The 23948-nt window shown below is 35.8% G+C and overlaps 1 protein-coding gene across 2 annotated transcripts in view; it reads left to right on the plus strand.

Moving 5' to 3' along the window:
* N (neurogenic locus Notch protein) overlaps window positions 1-23948 on the plus strand; it is a 174156-nt gene that overhangs the window by 9697 nt on the left and 140511 nt on the right. For both annotated transcript variants that reach the window (XM_089178337.1, XM_089178338.1), the window contains exon 2: window positions 21950-22028. In XM_089178337.1, coding sequence (XP_089034463.1) covers window positions 21950-22028 — 79 coding nt within the window. The remainder of the gene's footprint in view (window positions 1-21949; window positions 22029-23948) is intronic.

The following is a 23948-nucleotide window of genomic DNA, read 5'->3' on the forward strand; positions in this document are numbered from 1 at the left end:
CGTATATGTGGCTATGAGAAAAATGGTTTCTCAAAGTATCAATAGTACAAAAAAAAAAAAATTAAAAATTTTATATTAAATTTTGAAAGAAAATCCGTTTTTTTTTTCGTTTTCTTATATCCCTAATTATAATCACGAACATCATTAGGTATCTCAGAGATTTAAAATGATGTCTATTCATCATTTATTTCAACAAAATCCTGCGGGTTCCTTTTTTTGTCTTTCTTGTTACGTTTATCCCTGAACTATTGTTTACCAGAGGTTTGAAGTTCTCGGAAGGAACAAGGAACTCTGCGAAAGGCGAAGGATGTCGCGTGTCGCCGCCTTTGTGTAACTTTCGATTTAACTCGAATACACGAGCGTGTTCTTTCCCTGTATGCGTTATACTACGTGAACCATCGGCAACCCGATATGTCCACATCCGCTAGCCGACACGATGCAGCGTTATATTTCTGTGTGCGGGCTCACGTGCTTGTTTCCTTTCAAATAGGCAGTGTAAAGTACCATTTCTTACTGGCGAGATACGCTTCTTCCCTATTCGAATCCATAGAATACAAGAGAACATGTAACCAATTTTTCCCTTCGATTCTTGTCATGATTTTTATTCATATATTTTTTTTCTTTTGTTTATCTATGTTGTTTTATATGGATTATAAACAAGGCTCGTTTATTTGTATAAGGCTAAATCGTGTAAGATTGATGTTAAATCTGTTAGATCAGAAAACCCATAGATAATTTACTCGCAATCAGTTGAGAACCACTCGCGAATGGAGTGGGAGTGATGAGAAGATGGAAAGAGAGCAAAAGGGGATCACGATGGTATCAGTGTGTCGAGAGTGTTTGTTCCACGCCACGCGTTGATTGGTCGAGTATTCGTGCGGACCGCGCTCGGTAGCCGGTCATCCCAATTAGCCGGCAGATATTAAATGACTCATTGTCCTCTACCACCGATTGCCCCTATGCGCTGCTCACAGCAAACGTTCCTTTCCTTGACTTTCTTCTTACTATTATTATATAATATATCGAAATATATTTGCCTCTCGTAATATTAATTAAATGATTATAATTTCGTCATTAGAGATTTAACGATCTAAGAAACGATTAAAGATTGAATGAAATATTTTTCTTTATAAGAGTATCATAAAATAGATTTTTAGTGTACCAGATAGAAATGTTCGAAGCAAAACGAAAACACGTTTGTACGGGTACGATACTACCCCTCTTTCGTTCTCCCCATTTATTCGCTTCTACTCAAAGGAGAAGCTTTGTACGGTTCTATCGATTGCCAGGTGTGTCTTCGATAAGTTCTCGAGCGTGACGGAATACGACTGGGCCGTCTGTTTTCAGACCGGATAATATAGTAGAATCTTGTTTTTCGAGATACGACGAATCTGAAATACTTATTTGGAAATTAACGACGTATAATTTCTCGTTAGTATGAAAATATTCAAGAACATTTTTAATCACTGCTCAAAGATAATAACACCTTTATTTTTTATAAAAAAAAAAAAGAAATAAAACCAAATATTCCATGAGTAATTTTATTTGCTAGGAAAGATATAATTATTTGCTATTAGTGACTACGACGTTTGGGTCGTTGTTCGAATAATCGATCTTTGATTGTGACACCGTTGACTATTACAAACAAAGCGATGAAGTAATGAGAAAGAGAGAGAAAGATAGAGAGGAAAATGTGTCTACGATTGAACACTTCTCGGATAATAAAGAAAGAAAATTTTTATGAGATTTTTTTCGATTCGAAATGGCGAGCCTTTTAACGTAGCTTTTTATCCTCGTCACTTGAAAACTTAGTCTTGCCCTTGTTATCTCCATGTATGGGCCCACTCTCGGAAATTATTGTGGCTTCGACTGGTGACGGAACGATGCCGAGATGTCGTGCGTCCGTTCGTGCGTGCGTGCGTGCATGCGTGCATTCGTTCGTTCGTGCGTGCGTGCATGCATGCGTCGATGCCAAAGAAAAACCGAGTCCAGTAGCATCGCAAGAAAGAAAGAAAGAGAATACCTTAGGGTCCTGGCAACGACGACGGCAGGTGCGAGATACGGGAAGGTGCCAGTCCTCCAAGTTTTCACCGTGACTCGTTCGATCTCTCAGGTATACGTTTTTCTCAACGATCAATACGAACGAAGTATTTACTATAGATTTTTTTTTTCAACGTGACCTAGGTATTTCTATACTTTTACAAAACTTGACAATGTTATATGGGTAATTCTCTTATGTTACACGAAAAAATTTACCGTATTATGTTGAGAAATCGTATTATATGAGACCAATGTACTAGGATAATTGAAAAAATGTGTCATTTATATGGTAAAAAAAGACTACGAATTTTTTAACTGGCCTTCTTATATTATTATTGGGGTAATGCTATAAAGGAATATAAAGTTTGAAATTTCTTTTTAAAATATAGAAGAAACAAAATTTTTTTTTTAAAGATCTCTTATAATTTACAAAATTCGCGACATATTTACAAAAGTAAACTAACATTAATGAGAGTGTAACTTTTTTTGTTTTATAATATTTCATTTTAAAATAATAATAAAAAATTATCCAATGTAATATAATTCGTATTTTTATCGTCATATAAAAATCTTCTAATTCCATTAAAAGAGCTTTTTATGAGCAGCATATGTTATTCGGATGCTTTCTCAATTTTCGAACCATACTGTACCAGTTGCGTGTTAAAGCAGAATTACTTGTGAATAGTATATACTTCCTGTTTACCAAGTCATCGTTATTAATTAATATTTAATTTAATATTTTTTCTAATGTCATCTTTGCAATTTCTATAGTAAAAAATATAAATAATGAATGCTATTGAAAATTTGATCGAAGTCTATGCTAAAATAATATCAAAGCTATGTTATATTTACAATATGTTGAAGTTAAATCAATTGCGACCCACTTCCAGATCATTGATTTTATCGGCCCGATTGTAAGGTAATAAAAATTTCACGTGCATTGTTTTGTTTTCTTCAATCGGTCGGAATCTCATGGGAAATGCAATAGTGTGAAATTTGAGAGGATTCTGTGCAGGGCTCGGGGTAGACGCATTACTTGTAACGGGTGTGAATGCATCGGTATGCATACATATGTGTACATGTATACATGCCCTACGTATACACATATAAATACCTATATATACGTATAAATGTATAACGTATAAATGTATCCGATGTAATGTATATACATACACTACATAGAGATATATAAATAAATGCGCATTTATGTATGTATATGTAGATTTCTACATATTCGAACGACTTGGTATGTTGTGTACGAGAAACAGTGGCCGAACGCGAGCCGGAAAACGATTCCTCGCTTGCTCGCACGTAAAGAACGGACCGTTCTTACGCTCGTAACATATATTTCTACGTAATACGTGGAGAACGGTCATACGTTTGCAACGGTATCTCGAAGGCCCAGGTTCTTCATCAAGTCTCATGGAAAAGTCGCGATCGTGTAACGCGTATGTCTCTTTCTCTCTCTTCCTCTCTTGGTAATTCAAAAATCCAGCTGCGGTTTACCTTTTTCCATAGCATGATGCCCTTCTTGGTCCACGGGTATACATATGGACGTTGCTCGTGATAGCTCCCGATTAAGGAAAGCAGATGGTAACGCGTGAGATTCACCTTTCGATCGAACTCTCATTTTTGTTCTTTTCTTTCTTCCATTTTTACCAACTCTTCTTAAGTTTCGTCTTAATTATGTAAACGAGTATCTTAATCGCGACTACTACTCGTCGCAGCTGACTGTTCTGTCTCATGTCAGCACTAACAAAATACTAACTTTGAAAAAAAAAAAAAGAAAAAAATAAGAAAAATAAAGAATTAGCATTTTTCGTGATTATCTACAGATATAAAATACTCTTATTCGAAGAGAGAATCGTTTTTCATGACAATCAACGTGATCAAACGTGTCCTTCGAATACAAATTGAATCGAACGTTTAAAAGACGTTATCAAGGAAAAGGAAGGCATTGAATCACGAGAGGAGATAACCCCAAAAAAGGAATTTTTCGAGAGAGCATGGAGGCTCAGTTCAAAGACGGTTTAATCAGCGGAAGCCGATCAAAGCTGTAGGATCTCTTTTCGCAGGGTCTTCCGGCAGTACGGAAGGATAGTATCTTCATTCGTTGGTTTCTCTTTCTCTCTCTCTTTCTCTTTCTCTCTGTGAATGTTCATATCGGGCTTCTCTTCGCGGCGTTCGCCAGTCACGAAAGAATCGTCGATCGAGTACTTAATCGTGCGTTGGTATTTGGGGTCAACAAGGCGAGAGGAAGAGAAAAGAGAGGAGAGGGTGGGGTAGAGAGAAGGGAGAGTTAGATGGAGAAAGGGCGATTCGATGGCGCGTACGTTTAACCGGCCGAGTCTCTCTCTCTCTCTCTCTCTCTCTTTCTTTACTCACATATACGTTTAAGAGTTTTAGCCACACGTAAACACATTTACATATATATACACACATGGTAATCCTTGAACCGCCTTTACTTCGCTTCGACGTCTCTTCGCATCCAACACCTTTCTCTTCTCTTGCTCTCTTATCCTTTTCCTTCCATTCCCTTCTATACTCTTTCTCTGTATTTCTTTTTCTTTCTCTCTTTTTATCTTTTTCTTTAACGCGATAATAATTATCTGCTCGAGTCTCCCAGTCACAGGCAACAAAGTCACGATACCTTCCTCTCTGTCCCACATCTTCTCGATCATCGTCTCTCACCCTGTGTGTTACATCGTAAAAAAAACACCTATGATTACTCGTTATCCTTTTTATTCTCATTCAATTGATCAAGCACACTTTTCTCGTCTCTTTCTATTACATTCGTTACTTCAGCCGTCTCATTATTTATTGAAATAGATTACGATCAATATTTAAATATATTACGTCTGAGAAAAAGAAGTCTATTATTTTTATGTATGTTTATTTAATTTATAATTATTTCATATAATCTAATATATTAAGAATTGAGAAAGAAAAACAAATAGTGAGAAAGATTGTTATAAATATGATAATACTCGTTTGATCGTAGTTAATTACCGAGTTTGAGATAGATAAAATCATTGTATGGTCAACGATAACGAGATAAAGAAAAAGATGAAGGAATCGATGAAAAGTATGATTCTGCGAAATAAAGTTGGCTGTTATTGCGGAGTCACGTTGATGGTGTTTCATTGAGGCCACGGAAACTTGTTTAAAAACGAGCGCGGACACTCCTCCGATATATTACTTCATTCACACGCGGCGACAAGAGATATCATCGTAGCGTGGCATCGTAGTTGCTAGCCAAAGTAATACAATGAGCGTGTGTATTATGCCTTTGCATTTGCTGCTCGTAGAGAATATATATAATTATAACTATGAATGTATCTTTTAAAAGAGATTCCTCGGGCGTTAATCAACATCGGAATGTCTTTGCTCGTGTAACACCGTACGTATGATTATAATGACTAGGCGTTATCCTTTCTTATTTAACTCTCCCTCCCCCTTCATACCCACCTGCCCTCTTTTTCTTTTTTTTTACCTCCTCTTTTTATCGTATTGAATGTAAGCGCAAATGACTTTTATTACGTTTATTTCCCAGAATTTCTTTCTTAACGGTCTATATCCAGCAGATACTATATCTTGATTAATACGAATAGAATAATACAACAAAAAAAGGGAAGAAAATAAAAACAATATAAGTCATATAATTAGTAATCGCGTTTCTCTCCTGATGTGAGAATAAAATTGACGTAAGAGGTTTAATTTAACATTCCCGATCGAAGTAAATACATTCAAGTTATATTCGGTGCAATCATTATACATGTAAATTCAATATCAAACGAGTTTCGACGTATTGGTATATAAATCGGTTTCTTCGTTTTCCGAGAAGGGAGTTTGTCTTTAACCTTTAAAGTTGGAGGATAAGCGGAGAAAGTACCGCCTGTTTTAACTAAACGTCAAAGAGGACTTGTTTATTACTCGTTAAGTTGAAAGTCAACATTTCCTCAGACGGTATAATAATTATTAATTAGGTCACCGCGTGGGTGGTGTACTTTGTATCTTGACTTTTTTTTTCTTTTCTTTTAATTTTTCTTTTTTTCTAGCTGTAAGCTCAGAAATGGCACGTTTATAACACGTGCTCGTTTTCTCGTTTCTTTGTTTACATTCTCTTTTCGTACATCTGTTCTTTCTCTTTATCTCTATTTCTCTCTCTCTCTCTCTCTCTCTCTGTCTCTGTCTCTCTCTTTCTCGTGTTTTCTGAAATGGGAGAATATCCTCGAGAATACAGGCGTGTCTAAGATAAGTCGCGACAATATTGGACTTTCCTGAGAACACCGCTCCACGACGCCGCCGTATGTTTCGCTTTTTCTAAAGGACCCCTTCGACTCCTCGAAATGTACCTTACCGGATGTTGGAGGAGTCTGATGAGACGTGTGTGCTAATGCCGAGTATTATTTGTTAGTTCTGTCCCGCTAACTTTCTTTTCCATTTTATTTTATTATTTTAGGACATTCTTATCGTTCGTTTCTGTCATTTCTTATCGTACTTCATATAATGTAGTTTCTAATCAAATATTTAAATATACTTTATATATACAATCTTCTTAATAATATTTTTAAAATGATTGTTACGATTGTTTTTTTTTTAGAATAATATATATATTTGACTTTATTTTTAACTCTAGCCGGTTTTATACCATTTATAATATAAAAAGTTTAGTTAGGGTAATTTATTTCCTCGAAGCAGCTCATGAGTTGTTTCAAAATCGTGCAACGATAACGACCACGAAATGAAATATTTCGGGGGTCCGCGGTGGTTCGAGGTCCACACGGTGGCGTAATTTATTCGAACCTGTGAGGTTGAGAAAAGAAAGAAAAGGAAAAGAGCGAGAGAGAGAGAGAGAGAGAGAGAGAGAGAGAGAAAAAGAGTCCAAAAGAAAAGACTTTGAGATATAACTTGGGGTTCGAAACAAAGGATAGACGAAAGGGGTAAGGAAGGTTGCAGTGTAAAACGAAGGACTCGAGAAAAGGTCAAAAAAGTTCTTCGATGTATGGAAGGGTGAGACACGAAGGACAGATTCTACGGTTCGAAGATATTCCAAAAGATCTTCGAAAAGGGACTTCGATTTCTTATGTTCGGACGATTATTATATATCGATCAGTTTTAATTCTTGGTTCAATTTGATATTAAAACGAATAGATTTTGGCAGATAAAAATTTAGTAATATTTAATTTTAAATTTATAACATATAAGAAGAATTTTTTTTATTAGAACGAATAATCGTCGTAAAAATCGTAATCATAGTTTTGACATTATGTCAACGGGGAACATGACGCGACACATCAACGATCTCCAGCTGACCTTAAAGTACAACCGAAGTTGAGATTATGCTTGCATAATAACGCTCGATCGTATGTCTCGTTACGAACAAAGTGGTCAAAGTCGTGTCGTCCTCTGCTCAGTTCACGTCACTTTAGTACGTGACGAGAATTTCGAGGGACCCTTTTGTAGCTTTGATGAGATTCCTCGTTACTCTTCGTTACGTTTTGATTCTCAAAGTCTCGAATCTTTTTTTTTTTTTTCTTTTATACATATTTCAGATCATGCTATTAAGAAAAGGAAAAAACGTAAGTTAGTCATTTTTATTTTCATTTTATCTTAACGATCTTACAAGATAAATATCCTTATATTTATATCTTTTCTTCATTTTTCATTTAATTAAAATAAATAATCCCAGTAAACGTTCTTAAACTCGTACTTCCTATATTATATTGAATTTCAATTCAGAATATCTTTGGATGAATTAGCTCGTAAAATTTGTTCGACGGATAAAAGAAGTATTTTCAATAGTATACGTTTTCGTAAAGGGAGTGAGAGAGAGAGAGAAAACCGATGTTAAATATTTTCACCATTTCGCAGCTATACCTAGGATAGTTTTCCCCTTTTATTGGCTGTGGCCTGAATAAAGGCAGCACACGGCTCGTACGAGCCTCGCCTATGTAACTGTACTTTCATCCGAAGGATCTTCGTAGATATCTTTAACGCTTCAGCGATTCGTAATCTCTCGAATACTATTCCTTTAGCTTAGGGATTTGCCATACGTTCATTACAGGATTGACCTCCCGACGCTCGACGTCTAGCCGTTTCTAATTCTCTTTTTCTATCTCTTTCTTTCTCTCTCTGCTATCTTCGTGCTATTTCTCTAAGCGAACTCAAAGATAAAGTTTTTAAATGGTAACAAGTTTCTTGCACTTATTAATATTTATCTCGACGTTATACCTCCTCTATTGATTTCAATTTCGAATGAATAAGATCCTGACCGTTGCACTTCACCGAGATAAAGTCCAATTGAATTTTTAAACATTATTACATATATCTTTTCTCTTATCAATTTAAAACGTTCACGAGAAGGTCTTTAAATATTCCTTTACCAAAGGATACTCCAAGTTTTTCTAGATGACTTTGTTATCGAACAACTAACGCGTTTTCTCTGTCTCTCTCTCTCTCACTTTCTCTCAAGTCATAAAATCCAAAGCGTGTGCCTGCCTGGCTTATGGTTCAGTCGATGTATCCCCCTTTTTTTTTCACACCGCCTACGAGTATCCATAGAAACACAGGGGACAACGACACAGCGCGCGAGAAACTAAAGGACAATCCTTTTAGTAAATTCCTTTTCTTTTCGCACTCTAATGTGTATATATTTATATATATAGCATATAGGAGAGATACGTCGACCTTGTTCCATGTAAAATAAAAAGCATATAAAAACCTAGAGGGGGGGAAAAAAGGTTAGTGTCTTGCTCGCAGGAGTTATATGTCGTAGTCGATGTCAGTGATGCGGTTAGTATATAGCAGAGAGACGCTGGAGTCCAGCATATAATGTGGTGCAGGGTGACGATGGTGGTGATGTTGGTGGTGGTGCTGGTGGTGGTGGAAAAATGGCGATGGTGGTGGTTATGGTGTTTGGAGAAGGGGCTTGCTTGCCGGGTACCGGCAGATGTTCCTTCCATTCGTCCTGCAGGCCTCTCTACGCACGGGGCCCCAACTTTGTCTCTCTCTCTCTCTCTCTTTCTCTCTCTTTATAGCAGTGCTGTACAAACTAAGAACATCCACGCTTGCCGTGCCTTCGTCGCACGCGAAGGAATCGATATTATCGAAGAGAGAACAGCTGCGAACCTTTTCTCCCTCTCGATTGACCGCGGAATCTTTTTTTCCTTCCCCTACGAAGCGAAAACCAGCTAGGATCTAGATGCCATTTTATTTCGTTTCCTTCTATTGGAATCTTCGAAGGATATTCAATCTTTTCTTACTTCTACCTTCCTTTTTTCTTTTTCTTCTGCTCCAAGTTGTACAGTCATTATGCGTAGATATTCGTATTGGACGAACAGTGCAATGTGACAATTGATTGAAAATCTATCCTTTGATGAAATTTATAATTAAAAAAAGACTTATTGTTTTTATACACTTATATTTTCATTTTTATGCGGATAAATAAAGATTTGTCATAAAATGAAAGTATATAAATAAAATGACTTCGATGTTCTTGTGTAGAAATAAATGCATTAAAACGAGATTGTACTTAATGTTATCATGTGAAATGATTTATCTATGATAACGTTATTTTCAAGCTTCATATTACGAGGAACACGTTTTAGAGAGAAGAGTTAGTAGTTTTTTTTTGGACCCGTCCTTAAATTGCTCCCTCAAGGAGGCATGCTGTTTTCCTATGAGTATACGTAGGTTTGGTTAGGTGGGCAGCCAAAGCGGACAGGTATAGCTGGGTCCTGGGCCAGCCTCTTAAAAACAGTATAGTCAGCTAACGAACGGCCATAAATTGCGCAATAGGAAGGAGGTACGAGCCACTTAGGCGAATATCCGTATAATGCCCATTATAATACAATAGAGTCCCTGTGTCTCTTCGTTCTTTCCCTCTCTCTCTCTCTTTCTCTCGTTTGCTCCGCTCGATTCTTAAAAGCGCTGCCTGCGCTGGTCTGCTCTTCTTCGACGCCGTTATTCCTGTCCATGGTTGAATATTCGGTTGTTTTGGAGAGAGGAGAAGAGACGTAGGGTCTCATCCGGATACAAGGGGACACTACGAGTAACAAACGGACCCAAGCTGCTTTTCGTATGTAGGTCTAAAGTTCGACCTACGAATAAGTTCTAAATCATCTTCCATAATTCCCATTGTATTTTCTTTATTATTTCAAATTTATTTAATTATGTTGAAAAATTACTCTTAAAATACATACGTACCCGTACTTTTTCTTCTAATGTTATTAATTTAAAAACAAACAGGAAAAAAAGAACAATTTTTAATGAGTATATCATAGATTTATAATTTTCTTTTAGATTGAAAAACATGCGATATCTTCCGCATTTTTTTCTCATCGGAAACGTGCGATTTCGTAATGATCATTATCGGATGGCACGCCGAGAGTTCATCGCTATCGAGTTTGATGGGCGTGCGTCTACGAAAAAGTCGCAGTGATATTCTTTCGAGGGCAAAGCCGATGAGTCCCGCACATTTTCTTGTCCACTTCTTCTCTCGCGTCGCTGTCGGTGGTCTTCAAAGAAGACGGTGCTCATCGAAGGAAGATGCCATTATCGTCGGCACGTAGCGACGACCACCATAATTGCGTTCCTTTCCGAGTTGAGACGAGTACATACATACTTACCACATACACAAACTATAGGTATCTAATACTTGAAAACTTGCGAATACGATTGGTGTGTTCGCTTTAAAATGGCTACTATTGATTCTATTTATGGATTATTATTATTACGAGTAAAGGTGCTCACAATCGATTAACTAGTGCACATTATTTTCTCTCTTTTTCTTCTTCTTCTTCTTCTTCTTCTTCTCCTTTATCGTATTACGTTCTACTTAAAGCAGAAAATGGGTTGCGTGTTTTACGTAGTCACCCTCTCTCTATGAACCACTTGTTGCTTGCTTATAGTTCTAGGGAGTTGTGTTATCATCAAATTTGTTTACGGATGATTACGTATTGTGTAGGATAATTTAAAAGTTTATTAGAGTATAAATTTTATATTTTCCTGTTTAATTGAAAATTACAAAATAATTTGTTATTAATTATTTCATCGACATTTATTATTTCGTATTAATTTAATTACATAGATACAGGCTAAATTGTGATGCTAAATAAGATACTTAAATATTATCATTGTTATTTGAATAAGTATTACGTTTATTTTTATTAATGTAGATAATAATATGATAAAAAATAAGTCAATTATATTTTTGAAGATTGTAATAAAATATACTCGAGATTAAGACAAATTAGTTTAATCAGGTCCAATATATATATCAGAAGACAGGTCCGATATTTGCAAGTAAGCCATAATTTGTCGATGGATTTATCATGCGAATGTAATTACGTGAAGATTCACCTTGCAACAGATTCTTTTTTCGTTATCGTACTTTATTTCGGTCTCGAAGTGGGTAGAGAAAAAGAGAGGATGCGTAAGAAGGATGAAGAAAGAAAGAACGAAAGTCCGGTACGAGGCCTTCGAACCACTTACGTATCGAGTGTCGAAGAAGGTATCGAATAACCGACATTCCTTGCAGACGTTCGAAGAGAACTCTCGCATCCAATGGATTTTCTTCCAGCATCTGCGCTTATTATAATCGAAATACAAGTCGACGATATGCGCCGATAATCTCGTTCCGTGCGTCACGCTATCTCAGTTAGAAAATTCAAATAAAACATTTTAAATCGAACAAATTTCGTCATAAACACAAAATATAATGAAACAAATAACTTCTTCATTTAATCTCGTATTATATATCTCAACTTTTTTCTTTTCTAATCCTTCGAACGAATCTTAAATTGATTACAATTACACACTTGGTCGATAATTTTACTTTACAAATAAAGTTTTTATAGATAATTAATTTAGATTATCGTCTTATATTTTTCAAACTTAATTTTTAAACGATACGATAGGTTCAAAAACGAGCTTGCGAAGAAAAGAAGTTAACGAATCCATAGAAGATAATAATAATAATAATAATAATAATAATAATAATAATAATAATAATAATAATAATAATAAAACGAACATATTTCGAAGCCGGTCCATAAATCGCAATCATGCCGAGCTGCCAAGGAAATTTCGTGATAATTTAACAAATGACTACGGCACTGGACCTTTGGGAATATACCGTTGCTTAAAAAAAATATATATATATATAAAATGAAAAATAAACAAGAAAAAAACCGAATTCGCGATCGAACGAGCGTTGATTAAAAAATCGACAAGATAAAAGTCGCAAATCAAAGTACAAAGTAAGAATAAAATACTCACGTATCTGTCTTAAGTAATTTATTAAATGATAAATTAAGTTAACATTGTGTGTGCTTAAAACGTGTATTTGAAGATATTATTTGTTCGTGAGTTTTCAATGGTGGTTGAATTCTTGAAAGAGTATTTCGAGTTATGTCGCGATCTCGAGAAATCTTTTCGTTCGATATACGAACACACCGTAAAAGTCCTTCCAAAGAGAAAGAGAGAGAGAAAGAGAGAGAGAGATAGAAAGGGAGAAATAGAGAAAAAGGGAAGTAAAAAGGGACGAAAAGAGACGAAGAGCAAATACCTAACTCTCTTCGACGTGGTCGAGAAAGCTCACCTTATACGATCCTCTTCGAGTTTTGTTGTGCCTCTTCGAGCCTCAAACCTGTCCTTAGGAAGGGTATACATTGTTGAAAATATAAGGGAGAAGATAAAAACGATCGGCTCCTTGTCGTTCCGAAGATGGGTAACTCAGTGAAGAGTAAAATCGAAAGAGATTCTTTCTCTTCTCTATTTCTTTATCTATTCTTTCAATGTAATAATAGAATTTATTTGAAACAAGAAAGTTAATGATAAGGTAAATAAAACGTTATGATTTAATAGGTATAATCTTGTGACAGTTCTATTGAAAAATATTAAAATATGTATTTTGAATGATTGTTTAAAGAACAATGCATCATAGACAGTAAACTCTTAATCAATGAATGAAAGTATTGAATGAACTTCAATGAGTCACCAGTACATTGAAACGAGTAATATATAAGTAAAACGTCTCTTGATAATGTCATCTATTCGAGGATGGTATATAAAGGGCAACCAACAGACGATAGAGTTTTTATCGTTAACCTATCGTCCAATTGAAAGATATTCTTCTTTAGTGGTATAGGAAAAATAGCAAAGTGGTGGTAGAAATGTGCTAATAAATCGAATGGGGATAGTAAAATGGTTGGTTAGGGAGTAGTAAGGGAGAGTGTAGATAATTTATAATAAATAAAGGCTAAACAAGTAGAGTCGTCGTAGAGACTTTCGAAATATAGCCAAGTAGGTTCGAAGGAAGTAAGAAAAAGTGGTATAACGCAGTTTTGTTGACGTTGACGACGAGCTAAGCGATTTTCTCTCCTTTTAGTGGCACGCTGCGTAAACTTGGTGCGTGCCTACGGAGATGCAACTCTGACGATTCGAGTCCTCTATCGAAGGAGTTAGAAACGTGAGTTCCCTCGAGCCAAATATGGCACAAACGAGCTCTATTTCTTGCGCAATGCGGGAGTCCAAGATAAAGTACGTGTACACACCGATCGCTGGATAATTTCCTGTCCAGTCTTTCTTTCGTGTGCACTATCGTTTCTGAAATATGTTTCCTTGTGTGTGCATGCATACATACTTATACTGGCCCTGATTGTGAGTGCACTTCTAACTAAGTAAATCTCAATCTTCGTTGTATAGGTAATATCCTTAAAATGTGTTGAGAGCAATCGTGTAGATGTATAAATGAATGCTAGCAAGAGAGATCCGGTTGGGTAGAGTTAGTGAATTGCTAAGTAACCGATTTGACTTGTTTTTTTTTTTTATTATTATTTTCTTTTTTTGTGTTTAAAATAAAACGGTGGTACAAGTAATATAAAGAAAATCGATTTCACAGAAATATAGGTAATTAGATAGAATTTTATAGTCTTCTTGGATACACAAATAAAGTACTTTTTTTTTTAAAGCATTCTTGAGGACAAAGAAACACAGATTGAAATCGTTCGGTGACCCTAAGAACTTCGGATGATATCGAAGAAAATGGTACGTATATATATATACATAAGAAATGCAGGGGAAAGCAACGGGAGACGAGGGCGGAATGTAAGTAGGGCGGTGACGAGAAGATCAAGTGAAAGAGAAAGAGAAAGAGAAAGAGAAAGAGAAAGAGAAAGAGAGAAGAGTTCGACTGAACGATGTGGTCTTCCTGTCCCATCGAAATTCCATGGTGGTCCATGATAATCCACCCGCTGCGAGGATGACGACAAGGGAAGGTTTGTTGGAAGGGCATCGGCCCAGTAGGCGGTATTTTTATCGAGCTTTTAGACTCGTACATTTTCTGCGAGCATGTTCTTTTCTTCTTCTGCTTCTTCGTCTTCTTCTTCTTCTACTTCTTTTCGATGGTGAGATGGTGAGGTGCACACGCGCGCGCTCCCGCGCGACTACGGGACCTGAATTCACGTAATTGTGATTAATGGGCCCGCTAATACGAGCGAGCCAGCCAACTCCGAGAATCCTGTGTAGGTAACGACGTCGAACGATTTCGATTCTGCATCGTCGTCCTTTCGACATAATCCTGTTGGTCCGCAATGATGAACATTTTTAGATCCTACCAGCCACTCCTTTCACTTTACATCTTTTTTAGTCGTTTCTGTTCTTAGCTAACATAAGTTGAATCGATTTTTCATGATGCAGATGTAAAGTAACAAATACAAAAAAAAACCAATATATATATATATATATATATATATATGCACTTTAAAGCAATCGCGTTATCTCGATCATGATCCAAATGAATAAAATCGGCACACGAAAGAGATGGGGGCCATTCGAATGGAAATGTAAAAGCAAGCTGACTCCTTCGAATTCATTGGCAAGCATGGAAAAGTTTATAATTAGTTCGGAGAAGATCAACAGGTGTTGTTCAATCTCGGATTCTAACTCATTCGAATTTCATTCATCGACCTGAGTGATATTTAGTTGGACGAGTATAGAGATTATAAGAAAGAGAGAGGCTAAAACGTTTCCTTCTTGGCGAGCTGCCAATGAGAGTGAATTGTCGGCGTAGGGGAAACGGAGAAAAAGAAAGATGAAGAGAATGAGAGATAGATACAGGTTAGGTTAGAAACGAAAGAGACTGAAAGGAGAGCTGGAAGGTGAAGCGGAGAAGGTGAAACAGAGAGAGAAGGTGGGGGAAGTTATTCTTTCGCGTAATATGTCTGTTCCGGGAAAACTTAAACGAATACGAAACTGGCAAACCGTATTCGAGAAGCCAGTAATCATTCTTCCGGTTGTAAAATTCTACAAATTTTGTCTCTCTTATCGTTTCTTTATCTTTTTTTTTCTCTTGGCAAGGTTTCTTGAAAGGGTTTGTAAGACAACACCAACGACCGATTATGGTACTCACTCGATCATTCTCCTTCGGTACTACTTCTTTGATGTAATCAACTTTTTGTTGGCTCGTTAAATCGTTTTCATCGTCACGTCTTTCAATCGATCGTTTGATCGTGCTGCTATTTTAAATTTAAATATCATTGATATATGATTGCTGCAAAAGAACAAGATACCAACTTACGTATGCGTGCTAACGTAATTGTTACTAATGAACATTCTTATTAATTTTTTATTAGAAAATAGGTGCGAATCGATTAATTTTATCGAACGATTATGTAAGAATACAAAACATGGAAGTATATAAATTAATTGTCCTTTTTCCATAAAATCTATTTATAATCCTAATTGCATTGAATAAAATATGTATCTTTTCCTTTTTATTTTTCTTTTTTTGACGAACTTACATTTTATTTACATACTTTCTCGCACATTAATTATTTCGAGAGTTGTTGAGATAGCTAACTTGAGATCGTAATATAAACGAAAGCGGACAAATCTTGATATTCTCCAAGTGGAGTTGGCAACATCAACTTACGCTATCCACGCAAGACATTTGCGAGTCTTGACCCCAGACAAGGTGCTGGAACAACGACCTTTTGCAAATGTTGAATCACGAATAGTAAAAGTGATCTTTCTCTAAGGTAAAGAAGGTGAATAATCGCATCGGAAGTTGAACGAAGAAGCCGTGGATCGTTCCGTTCATCGTGATACAATAATACGAGCAAAACCGCCACTTCAAGATATCGATTACATAAGCAGTGCTGAATCGTGACTCGTGAATGTGTTCTTCCTTTCATACACAAACTATATATTCATAAATACATTATATTTTATTTGTAAATATTCATTGAAACAACGTAAAGTTCAAAAACTGTCCTCAAACATGCTATTATAATATAATTCAATCTAACAGTTTAATTTTTATATTAGTTTATCGCATAATTATAGGAAATTGAACAGACAATCCTATAAGCAAATGAACTCAATGTTTGCGTTTATGTTGTATTGATTTTTTTCCGTAAAATGTCATCAATTAGATAGTCCTAACACTTCCTTTCTTTTTCTTTGTAAATTTTACACGCACACATAATATATATTTTATTTTATATTATTTTATTGAATATAGTAAACACAGTTAATAAAATACCATAAAAAAATATCATGCAAGTAAAATTATAAATAAAAAAATAAAGAAACTTTATGATCGACAATTACGAATATGTCTTCGTTATCTTCAAAATTCGTTGTCCTGCTTATTGCCCTTAACCTATTCTCTTCGATCATCAAAATGTCACATCGCTCGCATACGAGAGAGTTCTCGTAGATGGACTATAAAAAAAATGTAGGCCTACCAACATCGGTCTCTTTCGCTGGTGTAACTTGCCTCACTGGTTAATTTACGAGCGATGCTTGGTCGAAGGAACGGAGCGTTTAAATACGCGCGCTTTCATGCGCCGCGTGTCTTTATGACGTAAAACGTGCTCGGTTGAATACACATACGCATATGTCGAAATATGTGTTTGTATATGTATGTGTTCAAAGTTCTACCAGCTACGAGATTCTTTAGATCTATGCTTGAATCATTCATCGGTTGGTTACTCGCCGTTCACGACGTGTCTTCCCTCTCCATCCCCCTCCTCCGACCTTTATTTCTCTCTCTCTCTCTCTTTTCTTCTTAAAGGTATCGTAAGCTTCGAATAAACGCGCTTTACGCAAGCGTCATGGAGTTTTCGCACGTTCGTTCGATGCCTCGAGATCCTAGCAGAGAATCCTTGCTGCCGATGTTCTCCGTGTTTACACGAACGCGTGGGCCTAGAAATACGCGAGCGTACACATTATAGACTTCCTTTTATATTCTTTCCTTTTTGTCTTACATTAGGCATTCTCGTTTATGGTTATTTCCGATCGATTTTCACTTTTAACGATTAGATCGTAATAGATAACTATTTACATAAATTTGTATATTATAAATAGGAGAAATTTGTATTAAACGATCCATTTATTTCTTTCATTTATCTATAATAATTAAAATGATTTTTTTTTGTTAATTAAAAACCTATATATTGTTTTATTTTTGTCGAAAAGAAGAAGAAGAAAAAGAAATAAAAAAGTAATTAGAATATAAGTAGAGCAAACGAAAGGGAATCTTGGAATATTAACTTATTTCATCTCGACGAGCAAGCTTTCGGTTTTTGTCCAACTTTCATTTAATAACACGATTTCTTAGATGCTGTTAATTCATTTTAAGCGAAACTAACTAACGTGCACGTTATCTCGTTAAAATAAAATCGAAAAGTACGAACGGCGTTTATGTACATAGGGTTGAAGAATATTATAACGAACCGTGCGTATTTTAATTAGAACAGTGGTAAAAAAGAGGTTGGTATTTGGTGGTATAGAATAAGAATACATATAGAAAAGTTTAACGCCTGTGAACCAAACGAAACACCATAATAGTCAGAAGGCAAAAGGCATATTCTCGCTTGCTTTCGTGGTGCAATTTGCTCAGAGCTTCCATTATTAGCGCGAGCGCAAATTAATTTTACGGACGAGCAGGAAGGAAGGCATAAATTCAACGTTGGCTTTCTCTCTCGCCGTGGCAATTTACTCTGGAATTGAAACAGTTAAAGCTACTTTTTTTTCAGGACAATGCAGATTATATGGCGTGGGTGTGTGTGCTTTCAGTTTATAGAAGTAAGCGAGAGCAATAGAAAGGGATAGGAGAGAGAGATAGCGTTCACTCAACTAATCGTACGGCATACATAATTAAATGACACGCTCTCTTTTCTTAATGACGCAGTTTTTCGTGCGTTTTCATATTCCTGAATTTGCGTAACCCGTGCGATATAATTATAACCACGCTCTATCACTCACAAAACTCGTATGGACAAATATTTAAAAACTTGTTTTAGTAAATGGTTTAGAATGGTAAGAAAAAAATACATTTTTACACTTCTAACCGAACGTTTCACATGATCTCACAAATTCATTGAATTATAATTTACAAAAAAGAACGTAAATATAAATAGATTTATTCTCTCTCAGATTCTTATGAAAAAAGATATTTCTTCCGTTAACTCAAAAGATTAAAAACAAACTGTCAGAGATGTTAGTTGCACGTCGATCAATATCTATCCTTTTGATAGCAAGCAAGTGCATATACACTACCCACGGACGGAAATCCTGACACGAATCTTACAAAAATCATTCGTCCTACGTAGAATCGAATTAAATTTCATGTGTCGAGACTTATTACATAGGACGGGTGTTTAGCACGTGTAAAAGACAACGAACGAAGAAGACGACACACAACAGAGGAAACGGTGGATTTGTCACGAAGGCAGTTTGGTTTAACTGATCTCATCCGTCTTGTCGCGGACATTGGCAAACCGACGCGTGCATTTCGTCCTCCTCTTCGTTGTGTTGTTGTTCGCAAACTAGTGTCTTCTTCTACGATATATATATGTATATACGTATATATATATATGTATTTCTATGTGTGTTAGCGTGACTCGGCATAGCCCTCCCTCTTCTTCTCGTTACAGGAGCACATAGATTGAATCGTCGTCGTGTGGTCTTCTTTCTTTCTTTCTTTCTTTCTCTTTCTCTTTCTCACTAACACACAGCTAACTTCCATCGTCACGAACCAACGCGGCCATCGTCGTCGTCGCGTCGTGTGACTTCAATGACCACAAACGTGTCGGGGAATTATAAATTGAGATCGGCCTTACTCGGCATCGAGCGTGCAAAGCGACTGGACTCTCTTTTCCCTGCTTCTTTCGAGTTGATTCTTACAATATTTCCACAATAATACACCTGTCGATCATTTTTTATTTCTGTTTTTTTTCCCCTTTTTTTTTTCTTCTCTTCATAAATTTGTCTTTTCTTTAGACATTTTTTTCAATGTAAGTTTTTTTTTCTCTCGATTAAAATTTAACACGTGTTACTTACTTAACATTAACTAAAAGACATTTTTATTTACTATTGAATAATTATTATTTAAAGTACTATTATTATTATTATTATTATTATTATTATTATTATTAGTTACTATACAATGGTTTAAATGTTATTTCTAAATTCAATTATCGAATTTGATTAAGTTACAAATCGTATATCTTTATTATTACAAACTATAAAGGTTCTCGAGCTAATAGTAATTTGTAATTGTATGAGGTTATTTCAAGACTATTGGTTTAAGAAATGATATTCAATTCACAAGAAACGATTCGTTCCGTGACAAAACTTGCATAATCGATTTTAAAGTTCTGCCAAAGAAATAGGCAACGTGTCTCTTTCTCTCTCTCTCTCTCTCTCTCTATTATTTCTTTTCTAATGCGAGTTGCGTATACTTACGAAAATTCGAAAGCGTATTTATCTTTTTTTTGTTCTTATCCTTTTGTGTTAAGCGTGAATTACATCGACGGTTAAAGCCAATAGTGTCGCGAACTCGAAGGACTCTGGTCGTTCTCGTCGACATACAATGACATTTTCGAGCGTTTAGAACTAGTCTCTCTTTTTCGCATTTTACGCCCACGCAATATACCCATAATAATCTCTTGTATTTATGTATATATTACGTCATGAGTGTCGGATTACACGACGATACCTTCCATCCGTTCTTTTCTTATTTCCCATTCGCTATTAATAATATACTCTGCCATTAATCACTATAGCTTCGAATATCAAAACCACCGGGGCAAGAGATTCATTGAAACGTATCCTTGTCGAGCATCCACTCGAATAACACTCGGGAATTTATGCGTGTAACGAGCCACGACACGACTATCTTTCTTTACATACGTATTAGACACGAATGGAAAAGGAACCTCTTTTGCGAGATCGTCAACTTCCTCTTTTCCCCATACTACTACTACTCTTAACATCTGTCACGTAAATCGGCGTTAAAGCTAAAAAAACCGATTATGCGAGTATTTTATTCCGCGAGCATTGACTCAGATCGTTAGAGGTAAATTCGAAAAAGTTGGGAATATCACTTAGCGCCTTCCAGGATCGAAGGTCACGCAGACAAACACGTATAGGACCCTATAGGGTTGTGTACCCTGATAAAACATAAGTACAACGTGATCGTCGAGTCTTACCTCCCACCTTTCTTTTTTTTCTCTCTCTTACATATATACATATACGCATGCACTCTCTCTCTCTCTTACTCATTCGTTGCCCTTAAGCAGTTATTTGCCGCGTTGTTATTATGGCAACACTGGCGTGTGTCCATTAGTCTTGCGTCGTAAGTTTATGCGAAGATACGTTACGTTAATCGAGCTCCTAACACGCGCTTTCCGCGCGTGTGATTTAGTTCGAGTCTTATCGAATCGCTAACATCATCGTGTAGAGAGAAAAAGAAAGAGAGAGAGAGAGGGAGAAAGAGTGGGATAGAGGATGATGTACTCGTAGAAATACGCACGAAACGTGCTCTAAAGAACAGAACGGAAAGCTCACATGCAAATTCTCTTAATCGATGCATAGGAACGAAAACGCGTGCAGCGAGTTCGATGTTACCTAGCGCCATCGTTTTATAGAAATATTTAATATTCTACATTATTTTTTTTTTTTTTTTTTAAGATCAGTATCTAGCAAGCAACTTTATGAGAAACCAAATGTGAAAGAAAATAAATTATCAGATAAATTAAATAATGGGTTTCTTCTATTCTTGTTTATTTTAATTAGTATTTTATTTAATTTAAATTTTTCCCATAATTTTCATAATTAATAATTATCAATTGTCGTCATTTGTATAAATAACATTTTATTAATCATAATCATCTTTAAATCTAATTTATTTGTTTTCGTAAATATTTTTTTATTCATCATTTTCTTTATCATTCGCTTATTTATTGTAAGTATTGTTCAAAATGTACTTTCTTTCACGGAAGTAGAATCACATCGATCTAACAATAAGATCAAGTTCGAGGATTCTTTCATGTTTACAGCCCTTTCACGATGTCCTCGCGCTCCTTTAAAAGTAGTCGCGAAATACGAAAGGGTTCACTTACCCTTCTTCCCTCTTCTTTTTCCATTCCACACCTTTCTATCTTCTTCGAAGGGGTTACACGAAAATTCACTTTGCGTGCCGTGTCAAAGGTTCTTTTAGGATTCGTGCGTACTTTCTTCTTCTTCTTCTTCTTCTTCCCTACTCTCTCTCTTTCTTTTCCTCTTTCTTTCTCCCACTCTTCTTCCCATATACTCGAAGCGTACTTTAATTGCTACTTCGATAAGTGAAGGTTCGGGTAGCACATATTTTATTTTCTCTGCATAAAGATGAGCATATGTCTTCACGATTGTCCACCACATTTAATTCATTGTCTTAGAATTCTTTTTTTTTTTTGCCATGTATGAAATTAAACATTGTCAAATATTTTCTATTAAAGATGTTTCAAATTGTATCGTATTTTACCTCGTAATATTTGGTTGAATTATAAATGATCTCTCAAATATGATTTAATTGAAATTCCAAATGTTAACGTTATGTTTGTTTCATTTGTTTCAGGTTTCGTTTCGTGTTCACCGAGTCCATGCAAGAATGGTGGAATTTGTACGTCAACGGGACGAGAGGAATTTCATTGCAAGTAAGTGACGATAAAATCGAACATACGGAGAACGTTGTTTAACATCGCTGATAATTATAAACAATACTACATCTATTATTAATTCAATGTTAGTTGAAAGTATTTCCTACTATTACTTCCGTCATTCCTTGGCGAATTATTAATCTCTAGAAAATTGTAAAAAAAGAAAAGTTCTTTCGACGCGTTAAAATGCTGCAAGGAAGAGTTGCATGCCAGCTTAGCGATACGCGAAAAGGCAAAAGGCGGCGTCAAGAGGAAGAAGGGGGGAGAAGGGGCGAGAGAACCGGACGTATTGCGGCCTCCCACGCGAAAAGAATGAGAAACGGGGGAAAAGAGGAAAAGGGTAAAAGAGGATGGTCGAAAGAAAAAGATGGAAAACCATATTTCCTTAATTCTCTTTGAAAATAGGAAATTATATCTTTTGTTTGAAGTTTGTAAAGAAAAATTATTAATATCATATATGACATATATATATATATATATATACATATTTACATTCAAATGATTTATACATAATTTATATTGTTTGATCGTAACATAATTTCAATAGTATTTAAAATTATTTAAACTCTCAGAATTTTGAAAAAAACATATTGACCATTATTGCTAACAATTTGTTTTCATCTTAAAAACAGTTTTTCAATTTCCAACGAAAGCAAAAGAATTATACAACGACTTAATATACATATTTATTTATATATGATTTTTATTATCATAATTATATATACGATAAATTTTAGAAAAAGTATAAAAAAAAAAGGGAAAAGATTATTCCGGTAAATATTTTCTTAAATAAAACACAACGAGTTAACTTCGTGTGTGTTATTCAGATTTTGGTAGATCTTAATAGTCACTTTGGCTCGTATCGTGGTCGCATCATGATCGCGTCATGATCGCATCATGATCCGAGTATCGTGATCGCGGTCCGATACGTGAGTGCCGAAGGGCTCGCGATCACCATGGATAATTGGAAAATTATCCTTCTGCTTTTCTCCGTAAATCGTTACTTCGAAATGTGGCCTAATGCTTGGCGTTGCCGATTTTCCGCTTATTCCGTTAAAGACAATCTCGAACGAGCTCTCTCTTTTTTCGATCTCGTTTGCTTGGGAACCATAATTGACGACGAGACGGGAAACAATAACAAACGGCAGCATCAAATAAGACGATAAAATAAAAGACTAGTTAGATTTTTTTTCATTAAATAATCTCTTTATCGTGGACACGTTCGAAGAATAAAAAATACTTCGGAGTTCGATTCTTTCGAAAGATCGTATCGATTCTATCTCGTTTAAATCGCAATATCGACGAGACGTAATATCGAACGCGACCGGTTTGGGAGGTGGACGGTACGGAATGGGATACTGCGATGAACTGACTGGAGATGAGCTTGGATACGGTAATAGCGGTAATAATCGGCAGTCGTGACCCGAAGACGCATCTGAATTACTTCGAATTCAAGACATCGGAGATTTCACTTTTCTATTGGTCACTTTTTTCATGCTTTTATTGTTTATCTATCTTCTTTCAAACGATTACGTTTTTTATCCGATACAAATACATTTTAAATGTAAATGACTGTAGTCTGGCATACAATTAATGGTGTGTTCTTTCTTTTTTTTTTTTTCATCAAAGAAAACGTACAAAATGACTTCTCATGGAAACTCGAACGAATTTGACCCTTTTGAACTTGTCCTCTCTGGGTCTTTCTTTTCTCTCCTTTCACATTACTCCTATACATATACCGTTATTATATGACGTGACCACCTTCTTTGTTGTACCTCCTTCGCTATTCTTTCATCTTTCTTATTATCGTTATTATTTTACTGTTGACCGGTATCCAGACAACTTCGCGTAATCAGCAACCGTTCGGCCATGCGAGTCGAACTTGAACCACTTTTCATTATTCTACATTTCACAAGT

The sequence above is a fragment of the Polistes dominula genome, unplaced genomic scaffold, assembly GCF_049000335.1.
Source record: "Polistes dominula isolate Pdom_NZ unplaced genomic scaffold, Pdom_raw_medaka contig_77, whole genome shotgun sequence".
In the NCBI taxonomy this organism is placed as follows: domain Eukaryota; kingdom Metazoa; phylum Arthropoda; class Insecta; order Hymenoptera; family Vespidae; genus Polistes; species Polistes dominula.